The sequence below is a fragment of the Penicillium oxalicum genome, chromosome II (genome assembly GCF_001723175.1).
Source record: "Penicillium oxalicum strain HP7-1 chromosome II, whole genome shotgun sequence".
In the NCBI taxonomy this organism is placed as follows: domain Eukaryota; kingdom Fungi; phylum Ascomycota; class Eurotiomycetes; order Eurotiales; family Aspergillaceae; genus Penicillium; species Penicillium oxalicum.
Genome location: NC_064651.1, coordinates 4,211,861 through 4,237,000, shown reverse-complemented (window position 1 = coordinate 4,237,000; position 25,140 = coordinate 4,211,861). Strand labels below are relative to the sequence as shown.

The 25,140-nt window shown below is 52.3% G+C and overlaps 8 protein-coding genes across 8 annotated transcripts; 5 read left to right on the top strand and 3 right to left on the bottom strand.

Annotated features, from left to right (window-relative positions):
- Positions 1 to 9: 9 nt before the first annotated feature.
- POX_b03329 (uncharacterized protein) lies at positions 10 to 1,077 on the top strand (the record flags this gene model as incomplete). Its single annotated transcript, XM_050112227.1, has 1 exon — positions 10 to 1,077. One exon carries the CDS (start codon positions 10 to 12, stop codon positions 1,075 to 1,077), a length of 1,068 nt encoding a protein of 355 aa, XP_049972573.1.
- A 1,197-nt stretch (positions 1,078 to 2,274) lies between these two features.
- On the bottom strand, positions 2,275 to 3,624 carry POX_b03328 (uncharacterized protein; the record flags this gene model as incomplete). The annotated part of the gene is made up of 2 exons (XM_050112226.1): positions 2,275 to 3,289; positions 3,341 to 3,624. The coding sequence occupies 2 exons, from the start codon at positions 3,622 to 3,624 to the stop codon at positions 2,275 to 2,277; spliced, it is 1,299 nt and encodes a 432-aa protein (XP_049972572.1).
- An 885-nt stretch (positions 3,625 to 4,509) lies between these two features.
- Positions 4,510 to 6,065, top strand: POX_b03327 (uncharacterized protein; the record flags this gene model as incomplete). The annotated part of the gene is made up of 4 exons (XM_050112225.1): positions 4,510 to 4,542; positions 4,613 to 4,955; positions 5,021 to 5,184; positions 5,247 to 6,065. 4 exons carry the CDS (start codon positions 4,510 to 4,512, stop codon positions 6,063 to 6,065), a joined length of 1,359 nt encoding a protein of 452 aa, XP_049972571.1.
- A 476-nt stretch (positions 6,066 to 6,541) lies between these two features.
- On the bottom strand, positions 6,542 to 7,633 carry POX_b03326 (uncharacterized protein; the record flags this gene model as incomplete). Its single annotated transcript, XM_050112224.1, has 2 exons — positions 6,542 to 7,092; positions 7,195 to 7,633. The coding sequence occupies 2 exons, from the start codon at positions 7,631 to 7,633 to the stop codon at positions 6,542 to 6,544; spliced, it is 990 nt and encodes a 329-aa protein (XP_049972570.1).
- Positions 7,634 to 11,468: 3,835 nt separating this feature from the next.
- POX_b03325 (uncharacterized protein) lies at positions 11,469 to 13,818 on the top strand (the record flags this gene model as incomplete). The annotated part of the gene is made up of 3 exons (XM_050112223.1): positions 11,469 to 12,262; positions 12,325 to 13,578; positions 13,656 to 13,818. 3 exons carry the CDS (start codon positions 11,469 to 11,471, stop codon positions 13,816 to 13,818), a joined length of 2,211 nt encoding a protein of 736 aa, XP_049972569.1.
- A 5,771-nt stretch (positions 13,819 to 19,589) lies between these two features.
- On the top strand, positions 19,590 to 20,871 carry POX_b03324 (uncharacterized protein; the record flags this gene model as incomplete). The annotated part of the gene is made up of 4 exons (XM_050112222.1): positions 19,590 to 19,750; positions 19,816 to 20,234; positions 20,321 to 20,442; positions 20,563 to 20,871. The coding sequence occupies 4 exons, from the start codon at positions 19,590 to 19,592 to the stop codon at positions 20,869 to 20,871; spliced, it is 1,011 nt and encodes a 336-aa protein (XP_049972568.1).
- Positions 20,872 to 21,730: 859 nt separating this feature from the next.
- POX_b03323 (Efflux pump azaK) lies at positions 21,731 to 23,335 on the top strand (the record flags this gene model as incomplete). The annotated part of the gene is made up of 1 exon (XM_050112221.1): positions 21,731 to 23,335. The coding sequence occupies one exon, from the start codon at positions 21,731 to 21,733 to the stop codon at positions 23,333 to 23,335; it is 1,605 nt and encodes a 534-aa protein (XP_049972567.1).
- Positions 23,336 to 23,878: 543 nt separating this feature from the next.
- On the bottom strand, positions 23,879 to 24,924 carry POX_b03322 (uncharacterized protein; the record flags this gene model as incomplete). The annotated part of the gene is made up of 2 exons (XM_050112220.1): positions 23,879 to 24,702; positions 24,858 to 24,924. 2 exons carry the CDS (start codon positions 24,922 to 24,924, stop codon positions 23,879 to 23,881), a joined length of 891 nt encoding a protein of 296 aa, XP_049972566.1.
- Positions 24,925 to 25,140: the final 216 nt, after the last annotated feature.

Below are 25,140 nucleotides of genomic sequence, written 5' to 3'. Positions count from 1 at the left end.
GTGCTCAGCATGGATATCTCTTTCGATAGCAAGATGATCGTCACGTGCTCTGCTGACAAGACTGTCCGACTATGGGGCCTTGACTTTGGTGACTGCCATAAAGCATTTTTGGCTCACGAAGACAGTGTCATGGCGGTGGCCTTTGTTCCGACAAATCGAGAGCAGAATGGTCACAACTTCTTCAGCGCCAGCAAGGACAAGGTCATCAAGTACTGGGATGGAGACAAATTTGAGCAGATTCAGAAACTCAGCGGGCACCATGGAGAAATCTGGGCGCTCGCCATCAGCCACGATGGTGAATTCATTGTGAGCGCGAGTCACGACAAGAGCATTCGCGTATGGAAACAGACCGATGAGGAGCTTTTCCTTGAGGAAGAGCGTGAGAAAGAAATGGAGGAGGCATACGACAGCACCCTCACTGCCTCGCTTGAGCGAGACGAAGATAACGAAGATGGCGAGAAGGCCGAGGCAGTGGATGCGGGTAAGCAAACCACGACGACTCTCATGGCAGGTGAAAAGATCATGGAGGCGCTTGATCTCGGCATGGAAGATCTTGAAATCATGCGTGAATGGCGAAAGGTTCAGGCTAGAAACCCCAAAGCTGGCGCTGCACCTCCCGACCGCAACCCTACATACATTGCTCTGGGTAACATCTCAGCCGAGCAGCATGTTTTGAACACTGTGCAGAAGATTCCCGCTGCGGCCTTGCAAGATGCGTTGTTGGTTTTGCCATTCTCTAAGCTTCCTTCCCTGTTCACCTTCCTCAACATCTGGGCCGAGCGCGAGTGGAATGTTCCTCTGACCTGTCGCGTGCTGTTCTTCATGCTCAAGACACACCACCGACAGATCGTGACGAGCAAATTGATGCGACCCATGCTTGACAGCATCCGAGTGTCACTTCGCAAGGTCCTTGCTCGTCAGAAGGATGAAATGGGTTTCAATTTGTCCGCTCTCCAGATCATCGGCACTCAGATTCGCGAGCACAGCACGAAGGATTACGTTGACGAGGAGGCTTTCACACCAGTGCAGGCGAATGGTGGAACTGGCAAGAAGCGTCAATTCCGAAACGTCGCCTAACCAGGATGACGAGTTCGAGCATGTCAATAGGCGTTTTGGTTCTTTTTGTGGTCTTTCTATCTTTGGACACGTTCCCTGCATCTTTGTTTTGTTCTACAAAAGTCCTATATCCGTGGGAGTCTCGAGATCAAGAATTAGGGGTGTACTATACAACGTTGTGATCTGAACGAAGTCTCTTTTCATTCAAGAATTTCGCCTTCTTCGGTAGTCTACGGCGTGTAATTGCCAAGAATTTGTGCTCGAGAATTAGGATGAATGGATCTCTTTTTTTGCATTTGCATTTGAATTTGCACTAGCACTAGTCTTAAAAGAGGTGATTGTTCGGCAGGGACACTTGGTAAGAGACGCAGATTCAAATAATTGCAAACAGCAAGTATTATTTCAACTCCTGAGAGGCAAACAAAAGTCAGCGTATCGCCTCTGACAAGAGGTCTGGGAGGTGTGTGTTCGAAGACGGCACAAAGGACAATCGAACAGCAAGCCTCAAGACTCCTTCAGCAGAACCATTATAAGCATCGACGACAGCTGGAAACCTCTTTGGGCCCTAACTGCCATACCTCTTCCGGCTCTTCCTAAAAAATTCGGTTCATTGATAAGGTCTCATCATTGAAGCTTTCGGCATGCAGTTCTTTTCTCGGTTGTCCGTTGGTCCAGCCTTCGTCAGTGACACCGGTTGATCTAGGACGTACCTTGAATGGGATGTTAGCTTCGTGGCAGTGACTTGAACATTATCAGCCATGTCGCATGCCACTCAAAATGTTTTGAAATTGAAAGATGGCGTGGAGAGAAAAAATTGGAAGAAGCGAGGATTGACGAAAATAATTGGGCACGGAAGGGTGGGCCTCCAGCTAGCTCGGATTAGTCATTACCTTGTTCGGGCCTGGCACCTGCGTCCTTTACTAACAAGGTACGGCCGCCCACAGCGGTCACGAAGAGGAAGCGATCAATAACTCCGTGATGTACCTTCGTATCGGCTGCGTTGTCCGACCATGTCTGAATATGAAGTATATAAACGAGGGAGAGAATGTCACGCCGCTGACAATGACTTCACTAGCAAATACACGCTATCGAGAGACTATCAATACAGAACATAAAAGCCTTAAACATGGTATTAGGTCTCATACCCAAGATGGTGGTACTCGGCTCTCGATTGTCTATGGTGAAAGATGCGCAGTACGAATGGCGCAGGGGGTAAGTTTAAGATGATGGCTTCATTCTCCCACAAGCAGAACAGGTCCACCACTGTGACTCCATGAAGCTGCCGCACTGGCTACAGAGCCAGCCAAGCGGTCGCATGCTCGTGTCTCGCTCTATCGAAAGCAGCGACTCCATAGCTCGAGTTCGGTTTCTAAAAGCGAAATTGCCCTTGGAAGTTCCTTCATCGTTGACTTTCTCACAACCATCTTGAAGAGGTCTTTTTCTTGTGTTTTGAGGCGCCGTCGTTGAATGTGAAACCGAGGCTTTGGGGGCTGGCGGATTGGTTGTTCTGTTCGTAGATGGTACTGGCCTTTCCGCACCACAGGCGTCGCAGCAAAGGAAACTTGGCGGGTTGGCGAGGGTGCAGGTCGTACATGTCCAGGGGGAATCGTAAGACCTATTGTCCACAACAGACAACGATGACGGAAGTTTGCCCGTGCGAGACTCTGGCCGTGGCTCTTCCGTAGTTATCCCCGAGTCAGATTGATCTAACACTTCGTCTTCTCGAGGTCCAGCAGGATGCTCCTGACTTGGAGGTATGTAAGATTTTCCATATTTTTCTCTCTCCTCCTCTTGGATCAATTCAATGAAGGCCTGCAGAATTGCCTGCTCATTAGCATCTTCTTCCTCCGCCTTTGTCTTGAATCCATTTCTTGAGGCTTCTTGAGCAAGCTCGTCACTTTGATCGGTGCCCGAAGCACATCCGTTAGTGACCTCGAGGCGACGCTGAGCTGCGTCCGCACGCAGTTTGCGCACGTCCGTACCACGGAGAACCGGTGCACCACCGAGTTTCTTGCCTGAATTCTTGGCCAAAACCTTTCGCTGCTCAGCAGCTGCACGCGCTCGTCGGCGAGCTTCATCAAGAGGAATTCTACTTCCGCCTAGACGCTTGCCTTGTGATAGGAACCCCTCCCCCGTATATCCTTTCATCACGAGCTCTTCGTGCTCATCTCGAAGTTGATTCCATAGTGCGTGGAACTTTCTATCATGGGGTCCATGAACAATGTGACACAATCTGAGTCGCATATCAGCAAAGTTCTCGATGCGTATCTCGGGGGCCACTCACTCATGAAGCATTGTATCTACGACTTGCTCGATAGGCAGGAACTGCCGTTGATCTGAGGGATATCGCAATCTCAAACAAATCTTTTGTCCATGGTTGACATTCAGCCCTAGCAGATTCCTCTGCGTCGGGTAGAATTCGCACAGTGCACCAACCCTCCACGACCGCTGACGCATAATCGGCTTGACAAGGGAGGCAACCTTGCGTAAGATGAAAAGAGCCTCCGATTCACGGGGACGTTTCTTCTCATGGCGATACTCAGATATCAGTGGATCGAGCTCACGCATCTTGTAAGGTTCAGGAGGGATATTGGTCAGTCGACCATAAACGAAGAACTCAATATCTGAGCCAGGCAATTTGAGGCTCAGACCTCACGGCGCAATAGCATTCTCCGAAACGATTTTGATCTGCCAGTCAAACGGGTCCAAGCACTGACCCTTTTTTAAGCGGTGCAGAGCTAATAGCATCTGAAAGATCTTTGCCAACTTTTCTCAAAACCTAACTGGACGCTTGCCAGTGGCAACTTCCAGCTGGCAGCTGCAATTGTTAATCAACCGTGCTGGCATGCTCTCATTGCTGCCTGGTGTTTCGGGCCATAAACTGAGTCATGTGGATCCCCGCCTGCAGCCAGCAACTTAAGGCGCCAAGATCACACAGGCACATTACGTATCCACGATGATGATTTTCGATCGAACCTTTTGTGTTTCATTCGCGTCTAGCCGCTTACTGATTCATGTCTGCTTCCATAGGAGAATGACTGTTACTTCGTTCAGCCCTGGTTCGAAGCCAGGCTGAATCTCAGGCTTCTCAACAGTTGTCAGCCCGCGTATAACTCAAACATCACCCGTAAGCAGGTTGTATATGTATTCGGCAACCTTTTGTTATCTCCACCTGAGACAGCCCTGGGAGGATTAATGCTATTTCTTCCTTGCAATCAGCACATTTTAAGATATGCTCCGATGAACGGATCAGCCCAACTAGCAATCATTGGGCGGGTTAGTTTTTTATGAGTACTACCTGTCTGCACCAATCTTCTGATGCTGGAAATGAATCGCGTGAGACCTTTTAAAATCACATGACATGGAGTCAAAGTGGAGACTCCTCGACTTATCGATCGCTTTATGCTTATCGACTCTCATCGATATTTGCTCTGCTCAACCAACTACACCACCATGACCAGCGACGATCAGTTTTTCTTTGACTACGTGAGTGAAGAGATTCGAAAATTCATTTATATATCTTTCGTGACAGTTCTAACAACTTCTGGCTTTCCAGTTAGCGTCCATACCCCATGACGTAAGACGATATTCGTTACAGGTCGCCGACTCGATCGACCGCCAGTTTGACCGGGCAGCAGTTGTGATTCGGGAGACTCTTGCGCACCAAGGATGGCTTCCGCAATCAGTTCGACCATCTGTCCGAGCGCGAGATATCCATCCCGTATCCACAGGGCTGAGTGATCGCATTCAGGACTGGGTGGCTCGGCACCGTGCGCTGACCTCGGCTCTTGTCGCATTCGTTGGCACTGGGTGCGTCTTACTGTATGGGAGTAAGAAGTTGAATGGCAAACGGAGAAAGGCACGCAGAGCAGGAAACGGGTCGCGCAAGGAGATTGTCGGTAAGTCTTGTCGGAAAAGAAGCTCTTCGGCCAAGGGAGCCGATTTATTAACAAAAGGCCATTAGTTGTGTCCGGATCCCCCCATGAACCGATGACGAGAGCGATTGCAGCCGACCTGGAGCGCAGAGGATATATCGTTTACGTGACTGTCTCGTCTGCGGACGAAGAGGCTATTGTTCAATCGGAACATCGAGCAGACATCAAAGCCTTATGGCTGGACCTCACTACGGTTCGTTCTCCTCGCAATCAAACTACTGGGAATCGCCATTCTAATCTTTCGTGATTCTGCAGACTGCCCCAAACTCGTCCGATCTCCACCCCTCACTTCATGAGCTTCGTGCTCTCATCACACAGCCTCAATATCCCGTTCCCGGCGTCGCACCGCATACCTGCCACCTCAGCGGTGTTATCATCGTCCCTGCGCCAAATTATTCAGCCGGACCAGTGGCGACAATACCAGCGTCGTCATGGGCCGATACTGTCAATACCCGAATCCTCTCGCCAATTCTGACCGCTCAAATCTTCCTCCCGCTCTTGACCCTCCGCAGCAACAGCAGCTCACTCATTTTCGCCTACCCATCCATCTCCTCATCCCTTTCTGCGCCTTTCGCCGGACCAGAAGTTACAACGGTAGGAGCCATCTCGGGCTTTGCAGCCTCTCTCCGCCAGGAACTTGCCCTTCTTGAAAAGAGCAATGTCGACGTGGTCGAGCTTCGCCTCGGGAATATCGATCTCGGATCTGCATATAAATCAGGCCAGAGTCAAGTCGCGGGTACTGAGGTCCTCGCGTGGAATGCCCAGCAGCGAGCGCTGTATGGTCCCCAGTACTTGAACAGCGTTGAGCAACGCCCCGTTGCATCTGCGGGACCCGCGGCGATTCGCGGCTCCTCGGCGCGAATTCTTCATCATGCCGTGTTGGATGCATTGGAGCCTGCGTCCAAAAACATCCTCGGGCGCCGTGCACACAAGAAAAGCGTTGTCTATGTTGGTCGAGGTGCGCGGTCTTACCGTCTTATTGGGGATTGGGTGCCCAGCGGCCTGGTGGGCTTGATGATGGGCCATCGCAGTGCAAAGTTTGCCGGACCTATTTTCTCCCAGCAAGAGCAGTGATACGGAGACATCGACGGGGTGTATCTTTTTTCTCACCTTTTCCCGGGGCGTCACAGTTGTGCTGGCCATGTCAAAGCTCAATAATATAAAACAAGGGAACAGATTGAGGAATGGCTGAATTTCACCAACTTCATCTTCCCCTTGATAGGTGGAGGGGCCCATCTTCCCCAAGGAAGATGCGCATTTAAATTAAATAATCAAAAGAATCTTCTCTCTGCGTATGCAACAACTGATACCGCGAGGTCAATTTAGAAACAAAAGGAAAAGAGAATTAAGATTATTCACACGGGTATCAACGGCCCCCCCCCCCCAAACCACCCCATGATTCTCACATAGTTCGAGGAGGGTATAAAAAGAAATGTTAAATCGATATCGTTTTCCATCACGCCCTACACACCCCAATAGAAGCAGTAGTAGTAGCAGCAAACCAATCTACCAAGGATGCCTATGACCCCCCCTGAACCGATCTGCACCCACTACGCCGCCGACGCCTGCTTCATCTCGATCGATGAATCGCGCAGACTCGTCGCATGGCCAAACTCATGCTGGCCGCGGCGCAACGGATCGCGTGCGGCGCGCTTGATTCGGTCCCCGGTCAAATACACACGTAGGCGAATCAGGCCCCACGAGACCAGGAAGATGATGACGATGGCGGCCAGAATGCCGAAACAGTAGCCGGTGACGATGCCGCTCTTGGAGCCGTTGACGCCTGTGTCGAGGAAGGAGTAGGTGTAGAAGCCCTCGGTGGCGTGGGTGATGTAGGCGACGCTGACGTAGAGCAGGAGGAGAACGATGAGGACTGGAATGGCCATCCATGGGTGGGGAGCGGTGGCGGGCAGGATGATTTCTACCAGGGCGTGCAGGGAGTTGAGACCATGTTGGGAGATCTGGTGGGGGTTCGTCAGAAAAGTCAAAAGAGGATGGAAAAAGAAGATAGACTGGGTGGAGATGGGCTCGCGATCAGGAATGAAAGGGCTGTAGTCGTAGTCGTAGTCGTAGTTGTAGTAGCGGCAGCAGTAGCTCGAGGCTGGAGCGTATCAAAGGGGCACACCTACGAAGGTGTGTCCCCTTCCCCCCCACGACGACCAAGGTATCCATGAGGAAAAGAAAGGACTTACGTTGGACCAACCGGGGAAAATCTCCTTGTAGAAAGGTGGCTTGAACAGGATTCCCCAAAAGACAATGGTGACCAAGAACGGGAAGGTGGTGATGGTCGCGTAGAACATGATGTGCATCACACGGAAGAATCGCGGCCAGCGATCCAACAAGACCGAGCGACCTGTTCGCGCATAGAGCACGGTATGGATCGTCGCGACGAGGTGATAGAAGCCCAGACCCCAGTAGGTCAACCAGGTGAAGTAACTGAAGGACTGGCCAATGTCCGACGTATGGTCATGGGCGCCATACCATGCCCAAACCACGATGATGGTGGTGAAGATGTACAAGGTGGTCAGGGCGCGCACGCCGGCCAGCGCGGTGGGCGAGAGCAGCCATGAGGTTTCGAAGCGATGGAGGTTATCGAGGCTTGGGTCTGCCCCGAACAGTCGTGCCCAGGAGACGCGGCCCATGATGCAGATGGCCGACGGGAACGATGATTCAAGGTTTGTATTTTTTTTGTTTTTGTTTTTGTTGGCTGAAGTTCAAGATCGCGAGAGATTAGGTAGGTGGCGGAGGACGCCTTTGGTTCTCCTATCTTCTCGCTATATCAAGGCAGCCTCATCCAACCTCCTGGGAGATTTGTGCAAGCAACGATCGACAGTGAGATGTCTCCCTGGCAGTGATGATGAGGAGCGAAGAGTTTTTTTTTTCCCCTTGCCTTCTCTTGACAATGATCCTCAGGCCCGCTGGTCGACTGTAGAGACACGAGAGAGGTGGGGGAGGAGGGGAGAAAAATGGTTCGACGACCATTTCATCGTGGTGGTGACTTGCGAGCCCAACAAGCGCCGTTTTCCGTGGGTGCAAATTGCAGGCCAAGCCGCGGTGGCCATTTGCAATGGGGTTTAGGTTGGCCCACAATTGGCCCGCAGCTCCAGTTAGCTTCTCATTCAACTCAAGAGTATGTAGGATGTCCTCGGTGCTGAATGGAGTTGACTTTTTACACAAGAGTTTTTGTGAAGCTGGTCGGGATGATACTACATGCTGATGAGAAACAAGCAATGATCGGTCCGAAACTGAGGCTGGTGGGAGAGAATGTGAGATTGGCATCGAGGGTATGACCTTAACTGGTGCAATCTATGGTTTTTTTTTTTTTTGCTGTTCCTTTTTCTTTTTCTCTTTCGGCGCGGTCGCATCAACCCGATCAGCATGTCTCTCGTGCACGACACTAATGCAGGTCCGATCCATTTCCCACCGTGGACCGGGTCTCACACTCGGATCTCACCTCCTCGATCTGGTCTGGTCTCCGGCTCGAGGGGGGGCCGCGACGGGAATTGAAGATTTGGAACACTGGTCGTAGTGGTCTCAGTGTTTGTTACCTTTGCAATACAAGCCGTGGCTCCAATTGACCTTTTGCCAGGAGACAAATGTCTTTGACCACGTCCAAAGTCGAGTCACAGCTGATTGGTATCACTGGATGAGGTATACCGATGTTCTGTCCCACTCGGACTTGTTGTGCTGCCCACCACACCGCAGAGCGTCCGTTGCAACAAATCGCCGGGTACTAGGTACGAGATAGAACAGTCCAACCCAGTGGACAAGACGGTCATGTCTGATCCCATAGATACCTCCCCTAAAGTCTCTGGTCCCTATACCTTGAGCGAGATGCTTCTCTTGGAAAGCCTGCATGTGGTGGACGAACCTCAATCCTACGTACCTCGTGTGAGCCGTCTTGATGCGACCGGAGCACAACACGTCCGTACTGCTCCTAAAGGGCAACCTGATGTAACTAGGACGGGAAGAAAAAGATGGCGACCACATGGTCTTCGTGCTCAAAAGTGGTCGACACGTTTTCCGGTGCTCGATGCTCCCAGTCTGTTCAGTTAAGAAGGACTCCGGAGGGTAAGACCGTTCGGTGTGATGCTGGAGCGGGCCAGTGCAATGCGCTTAACAGGGGCATCCCGCGTGGGTCATGGAGATCACGACTCGACTGGTCTGCTTGGCCGAGGAAGACCAAACTTTGAAACGGGACCCGTCAGTGGTGCCGGTTTGGAATACGCCTGAAGTGATGACGGACTCATATTGCGTTGCCCGTCGTTCGGAGCAGACTGGATGACGAAGATTCTCCGCTCCATGCACATCATCTTCTCGACCTGAAGCGTATGCGGTCGAGGTTCAGTTCTCGCAGTGTCGATGCGGGTTGTAGTGACGTGAGCAAAACGCGTACTACAGTACTCCTCTTGCGTCCTGCTGTATTACATCAACGCGAGTGGTTGCTGTCGTCGTTTTCTTGTTCTTGTTACTCCTTCCAGAATCACCAGTCTACCCGACAAACGGACCCTGAGGCATCCACGATATTGACGTGACCCTTGCGCGGCCCGATGGAATTCTAGAAGAATGCCGATCATGATTTTCATGCCAGCAATGACGACGCGGATGGGGAGGTGCCAGTCCAGGTCTCCACTGGATGACCATCCTCGGAATATGACAAGAAGCCCCAGTCTGGTTGATGACTACAGTAAAGGATTGGCAGGTGTAAGGAAATTGAGGGTTAGCTTAGGACAGTCACGCTTCTCCACGAGACTGGACAAATGTTCCAAGTACAGTAGACATCCACATAGTGGCGGGGGGCTTGTCTGGTGGAATTAAATTCGACGCCTCGGCGTCAATCCAAGGTGGTGCCTGTCCTCGCACTCTGTCATCTGTGTTCCATGGTGGTTCTGCCAGAGCGGCCTTCCATCTCCGCTTCAGTGTCTCCAGGATATCCACATTTCTATTTTGGTCCCTTGTCCAGTACCGCATCCCATGTCCGGCCTGGGGGAGTGTGCAGTGCCGTGCAGTAGTCTGCCCAGTGGTTCTAGGGGCCAACGGCGCATCGGATCATCTCATTGGCAGGGATCTGAATCACGACGACAAAGACACGAGCATTGCACCTGGGCACTCGGGGGCACTGGCTCAGTCGACGGTATGAGTGTACTGTAGATGAATCCTAGCGGATGGTGGACATCCACACGAGAGCCAACCGGAATCGACCAGGAGACGGTGATTCTTGGCGAACCGCCCCTGAGCGCGTTCGCGATGGGGCCCAGCAGGGCGTCGACCAGTGATACCTACGAGAAGGGGAGAAAAAAAGGAGTCCAATGGCGACCAAGCCTTGTGTGCCACTTCTAATGCGCCTTACAAGCCCTGAACTAGCTTCAAGTGTTGATTCCAACGGATGGCGAGTCACCTACACGGAGATTGCGATGCGGTGGTCGAGAGGTATGGTCAGGCATGAGGATTTCAGACACCTCTGCTCTGCCCACTAGCCACAAAGGAGTATGATGTAGAGAGTCCGAGTTCAGACCTTGTAGTTGATTGACCGGACGTTGCTGCTCGGTCTGGCTTCACAAAGACGAGGGAAACACTAAACCGTCAACATGGCCAACAGCCAAAGACTAAACACTAGTCGGATGGATCGGTGGAGAACCCAAAGTCACTTTTTCGACCAGACCCCGACTCGAAGACTGAGGAGCCGATTGAAAGTCACGACTCAAAAGTCTCCAGAGTTGGAGAGCACGGGGACCGCCGTGTCCATCTTGCTCCTCTGCCCATCTGGAACCCCCCGTCGCAGCCTTTTCTCCATCTCTTGGGGCCATCGGAGGATCGTCAGGGCCTCGCCCGTTTCCACTTTTTCTGCCTCCCGACGCTGTCTTCTCTGGACCAACTCCATCTGTGAATCCGACCACACACACTCTCTCTTTCTTCTTCCAAACCTGCGCGCTGAGATCAATCCATCACCTTGTGAATCTCAGCATCGCCGGTCCCTTTCGTATGAGCCGGGTCTCTCTTTAGCGCCCGCCCCACGACTGGCCGACTTCTCCTGTATACAAACCTCCTCCATCTTCTTCCTTCCCCCCCCCTGTCGTCTCCTTCAGGGCTGTCATTCCTTTGGTCTCGTTGCCACTCCCCGCCCAAAGAATTCCGACCGTACCCCTCCTGACGACCCCTCAAAACGGAGACAGCGACTGCTCGCGACTGACGAACGTGAAGTTCTCCCCAATTTCGTCACATCGACATCGCCCAATGGGTCTCATGAATGGACCAAATCGCTTCGAGTCTAGGTGATCCCCCGTGCCGCAACATCGCGCTCACCAGCAACTCTGATCCGACCCCCAACCATATCCCCCTTTCCCCTTTTCGCAGAGGAGTTGCAACTTGAATGAACGACACTTTTCGATCTGCCCACTGCATTGGACATTTTCGCGACCTCACTCAACGCCAAATTCAATACATTCAGAAGAAGAACCGGAACAAGAAACGACTGTCATGTCGTTCCGCGGGAACCTGGGCGATCTCCGCTCAACCTCCCACGATACTTTGCGAAGCGGCTTGCCATCTCCACGCATTGAACACTACGATGGAGAGATCCCGCCCACACTATCGCCTTTGGATGCATTCGCCGCCCAAGGCCGTTTACTCGCCAAACAGTTGGATGAATCCCGCCGACGAGATCGGCGCATGAGCCGACTCCCCCCCTCCAGTGTCGCCCGATCCTTGTCCATCCCGCGACCGGGCTACTTTCGGGCGCCATCGAGTGATTCCCAGGTGGAGAGCCTCACACGCAAACCGACGTTGAGAGCTCGACCGGATCCCGAAGAGCCAAAGTACAGACCCATCTCCGAACATCCCCGCTTCAGTTCGGTCTCCTGTGCCCCTCACGACGGCGACACAGACGAGGAGCAGAAGAAAGAGGACGATGAGAACGAAGATGAGGATCAGGATCAGGATACGCCACGGACGACCATGGTTCGCACAAGCTCGGCGAGCTTCGACCTCCCACGCGCAGAGTCGCCCGAGCATGATCCTTCCCTGGCGACAGGGGCAGGCGATGGCCCATTGGAATCGGAGACGAACATCTCGCGCATGTCATCCACCGACTCAGGGGGACGATTGCACATCCCTCGTAACCTGGCGCCACCCGTATCCCCGCATTCGCGTCCGTCAAGTCGAGCGCGAGGGCTCAACACGGAGAGCTCGGACGATGACTACAGCAGCTCCAATGGGGGCTCCACGTTTTCCAAGCCGCGCAAGCTGTCGTCGGGGAGCGCTATGTCTGGACCGTATTCGCCCATGTCCAATTATCCTGCCCGAATGCATCCACGCTCTCCCTCATTGAGCTCAGAAACGTCTGTCGCCAGTTACCTCCCTCGACCCTCATTCAACTTCTCGCGGCCTCTGAGCCGATCAAGCACCAGTCTATCCGCACCGGGCCCCTCGGCCACGTCCGAGCCCGTGACCCCCCCGACCGCGGCTCCCATCAACACCGGTGGAATCGACAGTCCCATCAACTGCACCGTCCCGGTAAGCCGGCGCCCATCATTGTGCCAGGGGGGCCCGATGCCGAAGAGATGGTGGCTTCCCTGGCCGAGGAAGACCACCCCTCGTCGGCCACATACACCTATGCCAAATACGATCTGCCTCGCGGTCGTGCGGTCTCGCGAAACTCGGTCGTCTTTGCCGGCTTGCACACGCCTCACTTCGAATGGCAGGAGCCCCTGTTTGAGAATTCGCCGCCGCGACATTCGGAGGAGATACCACGCTCCGCTCGCACTCCCCCACCCTCGCACCCGCGCATGGAGAATTCGCCCAAGCCACATTCCATGTACGAGGTCTCCACTCCGGCCGCAGGGACCAAGGTCGTTCCATCGGAGTCGTCACCCGCCCTCTCGACTCCCTTATCACCTCCCGTAGCCGCACCAGCGACCGCGGTAGTCACCCCTCCTCGAGCGTCGACCGAGTCGAGTCGACCCAAGACAAGTGACAGGGATGAGACGGTGTCCTCTGCCGATTCGGCCAGTACCCTGCGCCCGCAAACCGCAGCCACGCAGGCAAGCAAGACCAGCTCGCTCACCTTGACGGCGGATGACCACGTTACCAAGGGGATTGAATTGCACGAGGCGGGCTCGTTGAATGAGTCCACCTACCATCTGCGCATTGCGGCGAAGCAGAACAGCCCCCGGGGAATGCTGCTGTATGCCCTTGCCTGTCGTCACGGCTGGGGCATGCGTGCCAATCAGCAAGAAGGCGTACGATGGCTGCGTAAAGCCGTGGACTCGGTGGGGCTCGAGATGTTGGCGAATCCTGATGCCCCCGGCGCATCCAAAGCCAAGGAGCTGGAAAAGGCCTTCAAGACCCAATTCGCTCTCAGTATCTATGAACTGGGTGTCAGTCACCTGAATGGATGGGGTACCGCGCAAGATAAATCGCTCGCTCTGCGATGCTTTGAGATCGCCGGCCAGTGGGGTGATGTGGATGCCATGGCCGAAGCTGGGTTTTGTTACGCCGAAGGCGTTGGTTGTAAGAAGGATCTCAAGAAGGCCGCTCATTTCTACCGCGAGGCTGAGGCACGAGGTATGAGCATGGTTGGCAATAGCTGGTTCGTTTCCTCTCAACATGCCCCTCCGCCCGGCACAGCTAGGGAAGTTTTGGCATGAGTGTCTAACGTTGTCACAGGATCTACAAGGCCAAGTACATGGGCGAGAGCGACAGTCGCTCCGGTCGTTCCCGCGGTCGCACTGTGAGCAGCGACAAGAAGTCGACTGGAGAAAAGAAGCCGCGCAGCAAGTCACGCACCCGCGGTCTCTTCCAGCGAAAAAAGTCCACGGCAGATGCATAGAAGGTCTTTCTCCGATCGATAGGTTTACGTCTATACACTTTTTCCCGCGCGCTCTCTCTCTCTCTCTCTCTCTCTCTCTCTCGGATCCCCTTTCTGTCAATGTTGAACCACCACCGTTCTTCTTCCTCTGCTGTTGCCCCCATCGGGATGCCATCAGCATCAGCGCAGAGCATCAACCCCAAGGGAAGGTGTACAACTTGACCTCGTCAACTGCAGCTTTCTGGTGTAGCGCTGTACAGCCCAGTGTTGGTCTCTTGTCACGTCGCTTTTCTGACATACTCGATTTGTTCCCCTTTGGGCCTTGGTGTGAGCTTGGTTTTTCATGATGATTTGTCCATTCTCTCCCGATCACTCATCCTGAGATGTCCCGTTTCTTTTCTTGTTCCGCCTGATACTTTCTATTGCTTCATTCTCGTCAATTTCCCCGGTCCCATTCATCCAGATTCTTCTCTCGGGGCCATTTCTGCAGTGCAGCGCTCGTCGAGTGTAAGAGGTCGAGAGGATACATCCCCGCGGCTTTTCGAGCACAAGACTTTCTTCAATTCATCACGGATACCCAACCCTTTTCCCCTTTCTCCCATTTGACCCCCGACTTCACTGCTGCCAACTCTTCTTGATTCCCTTTTGTTTTTGTCCCCAACCTCTTGTGTGGCTCAGCATCCTTTTAAGGACCTCCTGAAATTCTTTTTCTATGTTTACTTTTTCTCTGCCTCATCTTCTCTCCTCCCCTTTTGTGGATTTCATTGGCGACCACACGCCCCTCCCGGAGCGATGCTTCATTTGTGCCTCGTGGTACATTTTCTTATTTTTTTTTTCTCTTCTCTGCTCTATGCACATACCTTGCTTTGGGACACTCCCCTGTCCTTTTTTTCGCCACTGTTTATTTCCTACTCCTATTGCCCTCTTCTTTTGTTTCTTTCATTCCCCCACTCGGGACATCATCTGTGATTGATCTGTATAGCGAATCTGTGTGAGAATCCCACCACCCTCAGTATGTCAAGAGTCAACCCTATCTTGCATGCACGACAGCTTAAAAGTCTCTTTGTCCTCTTGCGTTCAATGCCCAAGTCCTGATGGCGACACAAAAAAACCCAGCGTAGCGCGTAGTGCTCGTTCCGCGGATCCTGTCAGATTGGACCAGGAGGACATGCACATTGTAGATCCTGGAGGAGGTTCAGGTGGTCGGTGGCGACAAAAAAACGTTGCATTATTACTCTATTATTTGTACTCTGTGTGTAACAGTGCATGCACTGGTGCGGATTCATCGAAAGGTAAATGGATGTTGCCTTGGCCGAAACCTCTTTGTGATTTTCATACAGATGGGCGGTGTGAGGACTGTGTTGCCTCTGTATCATGGACTAGTCGCCCTCACTACCATGTGGTGCCACATGTTGAGCTTGGCCGTCAAGAGTCTGACTACATGCCCGCCAGTATTCCCTAGGTATGTGGCAGCCTAGTAATTAAGCTCGAGCTCAAGCCCAAGGTCGTACAACCAAAGGCGTTGTGTGGACCTACCAAGGAGTCTTGCACTCGACAGTGGTAAACATCTTTCTTTCTTTCTTTCTTCTTCTTCTTCTTCTTCCTCTTCTTTTACATGGGCAAAACTCTTTATCGCCGTGACCTTGTAGTGGGTGCATCGGATGTGTGTGGATTTGCAAAAGTGTGTCGCAATACGACGGCACACTGACTGGTACTGTTTCGGAGGTAGGTGTTTGGTCGGCTGATGTATGTACATACGTACTGTATTTGGTAGGTTCTCCTGTACTGTGCTTCCATTTGATCCATTCAATATCGGGGCACGCCATGGCTGGTGTTTCAACCTATTGATGACACACTCGCGCGTTGCCTGGACTGGCGAGGTAAAATGGAGAGGCATATTTCACGAGATGGATGGGGGTTTCTGGGGATTTGGGCGAGACGTTGGAGAGTTGGAGAGAGGGATATTTCGAGATTACCAGGTTTGAAGAGTCTACATCAATTAATCGTGAGTATACATCCTGGTGCGATGGACTTGGTATTTTATCCCATAAACAGTCCTACAAAGACCATCATCTCCCTTCTACTTCCAGACAATCCAAACGTTCCAAAAAGATTTCTCTCCAGCACCGCCCTGACAGGTGGCCGTGGCTGACAGTCTGACACCCGCATCTATTCCCGTCCGATCCCCACCCATCTCTAGTGTCCTCCGCTAGTCCTGTGGTCCATCCAGTCATGCATCTTCCTCCCGCATTTACCTCTTCAATCAGTCGGATTCGTTTTCCATCTGAATTTCTTCCTCACACTCAGTCTCAATCTGTCAATATGAATGGGGGGTTGTTTGTCCCTCCGGGCTTGGTACTGTAGTTCTCCTCCCTCTGCTGCCCAGGTAGGTATTATTTCTCCTACCCAGGGCTCGGTCAACGAGTGTTTTTTTTCATACTGTATCCATGATGAGGCGAGATTTTCAGTTCTCCACACTCTAGTCGGACCTTCCGACATTGAAAGGTACCGACGGCAAGTAATGCCCGCGTACCTGACTCGGTTGTAAAAGGGTAAGGGGCAGCCTGGGCGTGCAGTAATCCAAGAACCGTGTTCAAAGTCTGGTAGAGTACCTGAACTACTCCGCTCCGTCCTTTTCCTCAGCCGCAGGACAATCTCCAGTCCGGGCTCTCTCGTCTTCGTAGCACATGTGCGTTAGAAAGTACAAAGTAAAGTACTACAGTGTAGAGAGAATGGAGCTTGGAAATGTCTATTGTCTACCGCACCCACACTTGCTCTCGTCTGGTGATGACCTGATTCGTGAGAGTGTGGGGGGCGGTCCTTGCGGCCCTCCCCCCGCCCCACAACCTGCGTCGTATTCCCCGCCATAGCCAGACCTGACCGACCGTACTCTGTTTACGACTCTCGAAGCCTGACGGGTACTACAGTAGGTAGTTCCTAGATATTTACCAAGTTACTACGCTGAGCAGGTGAAATTATATCAGCATATCTACCTCGGTACTGTTACTGGGTACTAGTGCCATCATCTAGTATTGCTTTTTTACATGGGATTCGATAGATGTCGTGCATGCATGTCTCTCCCTCCCTCTCTCTCTACATACACAAGGATGCATGTGTCTTGCATGGTTCTGCTCATTTCCTATAGCGAGTCACGATCTCCCGTCCAAACTGCAGGGGATGGATCGCGCAAGTCTGGATCCGGTCTGTGGCGCGGCGCAGGGAGGGTGCGACATGCAGCCAGACATACTTTTCTTTTTCCTTTCTTTTCTTTTCTTTTTATGGCTCCCCTTCCAGATTTGAAACCATTTGCACATGCATCTGGAAGTTGTGATTAAGGTTTGCGAGACGGTTGACCGAGGCTCAAACCATTCATCAAGTATGGTTCATTTATTCATTCTACGATTTGACTTCCTGGGCAGGGAGCAGGATGGTAAATGAATGCCAAGGGGTGGAGGTGGAGGCCATGAACGGGCACGGTCGGGGTAGAAGTCGGGGTCGCGGGGGAAAAAGAAGATACCAGATCAAGGATCGATCAGTTCATGCGAGATGCTCCATGGACTGTGTTGTCCGTGTGGAGGTTTTCCTGGACGGACACAGCGAGCCTTGCAGTGGGAACTTGGAGCAGGCACATGCTTCGACAGCTGTGCTGGTGCCGTGGTGATTTACCCACGTCTGTCAAATCAGGATTACACGATTCCCAGAGCACCTGCAGTCTTGCCAGAAGTTGAGCATTGCTCTACACAACCACTTAATCTGAAACTCGGTCTATGTAGCCTTTAAGCTCACACATGAGCGATCTTTGTCTTTAAATTTTTTTTATAAGAAAAATGAATTCCGTTTGTTTCCTGATGATCAGATCAAGATCGGTTCTTTTTGGGATCTGGAGCTCGAGACTGGTGTGTTTGTCTGTGGGGGTGTCCATCAGATATGTACATGGTACTACGTATATAGAACCTGTCAGACATACAAGCAAAGTGTACAGTCCTGCAAGATGTGGTACTGTCATGCGAGTCTACGACGCTTTGGCTCTGCACAGAATCCTCGGCCCGTGAATGGGGGACGGAGAGTCATGTGTCACGAGAGCTCTTCCGCCAGGGTGGGCAATCAACTTCCTAAGCCACCCGTCAGTGAGTCGGAGGAAGAGAAAATAGAGTGACAGAGTCAGATCTCCAGTCTGCAGGCGTTGCATTCGATGCTCTCTCAGTTCGTCGTGAGTCGAAATTTGACTTTCCCCGCAATCACGCCCCGAAACCTTCGTCCGGGGTAGAGGGAAGAGAGCTCCTGGGAACAGGTAAACACTCCACGACACGCGATCACCGCCATCGTGACCAGCAACTCAGAGAGAGAGGCACAGAGACAGAGAGAGAGAGATCCAGAAGGGCAAATGGCCCGACCCACAATGCCATGGAAGGACCTCCCCATCCGAGAGGGCCCCAATGATCAAACCGGAAAAAGACACCCACGAACTGGCCATCAGGGACTACCAGAATCATCATCGACTGGGGACTGGACAGCAGACCAAAGACAACGGACGAGAGGTCAAAAACAGGCAAAGAACCAGACAATCCTGAGAAATCAACGAACCCAAACGAGTAACGCGCCCATCGCACGGAAGTCCCAGATGGGCCCTTCCTCCGCGCCGGCCCACTTGAGGCGCATCTTTTAAATGACTTTTTCTGTCCAAGTTACATCCTCCATCCCGCTTAGACAAGTGCCCCAGTCCGAGGCGAGAACAGAAAGGACCCAGAAGAACCATTGATTCATCATTGGTGGAGTGGTCATGCCCTCTCTGTCCTTTCCAGGCTCTTTCTCACCTGTGAATTTCTCTTTGGTCTTTGGGTGCATGACATGACATGTGAAGATGAGCACTGAGGATTCCTCCCTCTCCCCCGGACAACGAATCGTAGTAGATCCCTTCATCTCCCAGAATCTTGTCCATCTCGGCTCTGTGAGTGATTCTGGAGAGTGGATCCTACATCCTTGGATCTCCATATCCACCCGAACAGACTCAACAGGAAGAGGGTAGAATCGGTCGGACATGGCCATCTACCCTCATGCGGTTCTGGAGAGAGCCAAGACTTCAACGTTTCTCCCCCCCCCCCCAGGATCAGGTCCCTGTCGCCGCAGTGGCCATTCTGGTTCCATTCTCGGTTTTTTTTGCTTTCTGAATTTTTATGACTATTTTTCTTTTCTGATCAAAGTTGATACGACCCTTTGACGGGTTCCATGGGTCCCGGGTTGATCGGCTACTGTAAGGTCACTAAGGTGTGGGAATCTACAAGGTGCTAAAAGAGCGTCCGCAGTTTTCATTCGTGTTTACGAGTATAGTTTCCTGCAGTCCTCGTCGCCACTTGAACGAGACCTCTCCTTCTTTTATTTTTCTTTTTTCTTTTTTTTTCTTTCATCTGTTTCTGCTGCTGCTGCGGCGACTTCATTTTCTTTTATTTTGTCCTCCCTGTCGGGTCGCTCATTTCTCTCCTCGCCCGTGAACTCGCCCTCAAGTGTGTTCTTGAGCCGAAGGAGGATCGTGTATCTCACCGTGGTCGGAGACATTTCGACCTCGATTCCACCCAAATCGGTCGGAATTTCAATTCAGTGAGTGATCGAGGTATGTCAATGCAGATACAGAGGAAGAAAACGGGCACGATTTCCCAACTTCATTCCGCCAACACAAATCCCCCTCCCCGTCAGAAAGCCCGGTGATGTTTGAAAAGTCGGGCCTGCCCGCTGACATGCTCTGCCGTACGCGATCAAAGATTGTGTGAGCTCTTCCACAGGCATTCTCAACCATCATGTCTACCGATAAAACTGGAGTTTCTGCGGTTGAGTCTCCCACCGGCTCCTCGATGGCCAAGCCCAGCTTCGGGGCCCGCCTGAAGGCGCACTTTAAGAAGTGGTGGTGGGTGCATTTGATCATCTTCATCGTGGTCGTGTTGGTCATTGTGTTGCCCGTGTAAGTCGTCTTCTTCACCTGCATGGGAATCAACCATCATGGCGGACCACTGACCCTCGTTCCAGAATCTTCGTGGGCTATCCCAACATCGCCCAAGATCAAGTCAATGACTCCACGCTCAACATCACCAGCATGATCATCGCCGACCCTACGCCCGATTCATTCCGTCTGATCCAGACGCAGGTCCTGGGCTCCAAGAGTTCCTTCCACCCCAAGATCTATTCGTTCCTGGCTTCGGTCTCCCTGGCCGGAGCTGCCCGTGCCTTCACCTCCGTGCAAGTGCCCGAGGTCACGTCCCGGGATGGGGTCGAGATCAGCATGAATCAAACCGTCGATCTCAGTAACGCCGACGCATTCGGCGACTTCGCTAAGTCGGTCATGCTCCAGGAAGAGGTCCAGCTGGAGATTTCTGGCAGACCGCAGTTGCAGCAGGGATCGTTGCCCAAGACCACCGTCAATTATGACAAGACGGTCACGATGAAAGGTACGGATTTTTCCGCCGGGCGACCGGGGCTGGCTTCATCGCCTCGCATTCGACTCAAGATAAACTGACCTTTCTGGCTTCTCAAGGCTTGAATAAACTCGAGGGCTTCAGCGTCTATGACGTCAAACTCATGAATCCGCCAAAGAACGGCCGTAATCTGGAGGGCTTTGTCTATATCCCCAACCCCACGGTGATGACCATTGCCATGGTACGTGACATATACCCCCCTCCCATCCCTGCGACCAATCTTTTATTATTTTTTCTTTCCTTTTCTTTTCTTGCTTCGGACCAAAATCAAACTAACATCCTTCCTCTTCCTTTACCTCAGGGCAACGTGACTCTTGATCTTTACGCCAATGGCCAATTCATGGGCTACTCCTATATCAACGATCTCACGCTCCAGCCAGGCGACAACAACCGTTCCATGACCGCGCAAATCAACCAAACCGCCTCGTTCTTGTTGATCAGCGGGAGCTCGGCACCATACCCCAAGGGGGTCGTCCCCTTCACCATCACCGGTAACTCGAGCGTGTACAATGGCCAAGAATTGCCGTACTTCACCCAGGCTTTAGCTGCCAACAACCTGACCGTTGACCTGGACGTTTACAAGATCATCACTGGAAAATCCAAGGAATGAGCAACCATTTGACCGCCAGTGAAAGCGTGCCTTTTGTTTCTTTTCTTTTTTTTTCTCCCCCTGATATGCTCAGACATCCTAATATTGGTGGTCTGAAGCGAATGCCGCCAATTGGATGAGGTCAAATAGATGGGGGGGGACTGGTGATGAGATACCATTCTGTTTTTTTTTTCTTTTCTTTACTCTGAATTTTCTTACTCGGCCTGTGGTTTTCGTTTCCATATCTTTGTGGAGGCTATTTTATATTCTAATTTTGACCCGTTCTCGTTCTCTGCGAGATGAATCGATTTTTATTGATCACATTTCTGTCGAGGGTACTGCATAAAGTGGACTTGTTGCCGAACCTTCTCACGGGGTCTCACTGATCCCCCCAGGATGAGTGTGAAAAGGACGGGTCTAGATCACTGTTTGCCAGATTCCTCACAGCTGTGAAACTCCAAACCAAGCGCCAGTAGTCACAACATGAGTTTGGACACTTGATCACCATGAAAAAAAAAGAGAGAAAGCTATCTAGAGCTCGTCCATTGACCCGGTGGGTTTGTCGTTCGATCCCGTGATATCCCCGGTTGAACGTCGGGTCATCCCGACGCCAGATCGCGGCAGCCGGTCAGGAACTACATAAGTCCGACCTCTTTCTGTGACCCGTCGTGCCTCTTTCCCGTGAGAACGAAATCGAACTATTTGAACTTGCAGCCCCACTCCAGCTGACTAAATGGGGTTTTCTCCGACGGGAGTGCAATCATCGAGCGACAGGTAGAATTTCCATAAGGAGGCGATCGCGCTCCAGTGTCGGTTCAGCTGAGCTGCGTGCGACAGAAGAGGTCGACCTGCTTTCTTTTTTGCTCTTTCTCCACAAAATATGACCGTCGTCGATCCTCGAATGACGGACACGCCGCACTCATGTCCGAATGAAGCAGCCCCCACCGGGCCGAACTCGGCAATTGGCCTCGTTTATGAAAGTGAAGTAGCCGATGAAACGACGGCCCTGCTCAGGACCAAGCAGGCTGGTGATCGAGGCCATGGGACCTTGTCGAGTCCACGAGACGATGGTGACGCTCGTGCTGACAAGAATGCCGACGAGGATAAACCTCTCCCCAAAGTCCAGGTGTTGTTGCTCTGCTTGGCGCGAGTGGTCGAACCGCTAGCGTTCTTCTCCATCTTCCCGTACGTGAATGAAATGGTTCAAGAGAATGGGTCCGTCGAAAATGCGGATGTGGGCTTTTACAGCGGTCTGATTGAATCGTTATTCTCCCTGACCCAGGCCATTGTGATGATTCTCTGGGGACGAGCGGCGGATCGGATAGGCCGTAAGCCCGTCTTGGTATATTCCTTGTTCGGCGTGACGTTTGCCACGGGACTTTTTGGCTTCGCCAAGACGATTCCGCAGATGATTCTTTTTCGATGCATCGCAGGCGTCTTTGCCGGTACGATTGTGACGATCCGGACTATGGTGGCCGAGCACAGCACGGCCAAGACCCAGGCTCGCGCATTCAGCTGGTTCGCATTCAGCGGGAATCTGGGCATGTTTATCGGTCCCTTGATGGGCGGAGCTCTGGCCCAGCCTGCCACCCAGTATCCTGGCGTCTTTGGTGGAGTAAAATTCCTCGAAGAATACCCCTACGCACTGTCCAGTCTCGTCGTGGCTCTCGTCGGGGGCATCGCCGCGGTGATCAGCGCAATTTTCATCGAAGAGACTCTGAGGAAAGAGCCCGCGGGAGACTCCGCCGAAGACGGACCAGGCGGGACAAGCACCCTTCCAGCCGCATCGGCTCGTCGCCACACCCTCTCAACTCGCCAGTTATTGAAATCGCCCGGCGTCGGCGTCGTGCTCTACGTGTACGCCCATATTATGACTCTCGCCTTTGCCTACACGGCCATCGTCCCCGTATTCTGGTTCACCCCCATCGAACTCGGTGGATGGGGGTTCTCACCGCTCCAAATCTCGTTGATGATGGGCCTCAACGGAGCCGCCCAAGCCTGCTGGCTTCTCCTTGTCTTCCCGCCCCTTCAGCATCGAATCGGCACAAAGGGTGTGATTCGCGTGTGCGCGCTCGTCTATCCCTTCTTCTTCCTCACGTGCGTGGTGGGCAGCCTCCTCCTCCGTACCGGAACCGAAGCCTCCATCAAAGTCTTTTGGGTCTTTGCTCCCCTTATGCTTGCTCTGGGGTGCGGCGTCAGTATGAGTTTTACGGCCATCCAGCTCTCGCTGAATGATATCTCGCCCTCGCCGCATATTCTGGGGACCTTGAATGCGTTGGCACTGACGGGGGTGAGTACGCTGCGAGCCTTTTGCCCGGCCTTGTTTTCTAGTTTGTTTGCGCTGGGGATGAATACGCAGTTGGCCAATGGATATGCGATTTGGATGGTGATGATCGTGTTGGCCTCGGGACTATCCGTCGCTGCAAAATATTTGCCTGAACCGGAGAGACAGGTGCCGGAGTCGGAGTCGGAAACTCGGACATAGCTTTGGAGGTTGGATCGATATTTTTCTACAAAAAAAAAAGAAAGAAATCTATCCTCAGGTGAGTATGTATACGCTTGTCAGGTCCAGCTTTCCTCCCGTCTTTCATTGATGGCAAATGAGGAGAGGTTCTCTGTGTATATCATATTTATATCCATCCATTCAGAGGTGAAATTTGTAGATGTACATCACACAGGAAGTAAATAAGCAATATGAACATGGGCATATTATATTTTCTAATTGAGATATCAGTAATACCTTACCCTGGCTGGTCGACGACGACCCTCAATTGAGAGTCCTACACTTACTATTCTCCAGTCTCCTTGGACACACAATCTCCGCATCAATATCTCACATGAGGTATCAAACACCATGTCGTCAGTGGTAAGGTGCTGCCAGCGAAGCAGGGGAAACATGTGGATTCATAGTTGAATTCCCATCTGACCATCCGGATATTCGAAACCTACACGTAGGCAGGCCATGAAACCAAAAGAAAAAAAAAAACCACAGACACACGATCTGAATGATAGTCTCCCCCTTCTTTAATCACGAATTCGTCATCTGCTCCCACAACGCCTGCATATCCTCATTTGGATGATCTCCGTCAAAATTCAACCTCTTCACCACCGACAACAATCCCCCCCCCGCCTTATTCACCTCCTTATACCTCCCCGCCCAACTATAAATCACTTCACCATGCCTCTTCTCATCCGCAAACAACAACACCACACTCCTCGCCACCACCTCGGGCGCCTGCACCTGCACCCCCATCTCGCGCAACGCCCCCATCGTCGGAATGATCCCCGTCTCCGTCCACGAGGGCGTCACCGCATTCAACCGAATTGACCCCTCCGCCTCCAACTGCACCGTCATCCCCCGAATCATCCCCAACACTCCATGCTTGGCAATCGTATAATCCCCCGCCCGAAACGTCTGATACGAAGTGGCCGACCCCGCCAGTACGATACTCCCCGTTGGGCGCAGCGGACGCCGACTCGCCAGACTCTTCATGTACGCCGTGCTCAGGTGCACCGTGTACAGCAATGCGGTGAGATTGACCTGGATGGTGCGCAGATCAGGCGGTTCGAGTTGTTCGGGCGTGAGAGGGTGGAGGTTGAGAAAGTCCGTGGTGGGAGCTACGCCTGCGTTGGCGAAGACGTGGTCAATGCCGCCGTAGAGTTTGTCGGTTTCGTCGAAGAGGAGGCGGAGACTTTGCCAGGAAGTTACGTCGACGGGGACGAATTTGATGTTTGTGTGGAGGGGGTCGGAAGGGGGGTCGATGAGGGGAGGTTTCAAGTCTCCGATGACGACTTTGGCGCCGAGGTTGGCGCATAGTTCGGCGGTTGTGCGACCGATACCTGAGGATCCGCCTGGGAGGTTTGGAGGGAGAGATGGGGGTTAGATAAGAGAAATAGAGAGAGAGAGTGTGTGTGTAGAGGCGTTGGAGTGAATGAGGAGGAAGAGATGGATAGATCTGTATAGGTGTAGATGGGTGTTGTGTATGATTGATCAGGGCAAATCTCACCGGTAATCAAGATGACTTGATCTTTGATATTGGAAAGAATATCATCTGGAATGGTAAATTCGGCCATTTTTGATCTGTGACCAGAAAGATCAAGATGAATATGTAGTATGATTGATCGATAGAACAGAATCAGAACTAAGTTTCCAAGCCTGATGTGGAAAAATGCCCAAATCGTCACTTTTCCAAGGTTGAAGAAATCGATCCTTCGGACGTGAGGTGTGTACTTTCAACACGAGAGCCAGAAAAGAGTTTTGCTTATTTTTGTTTTCCCTCTATTTCCAAC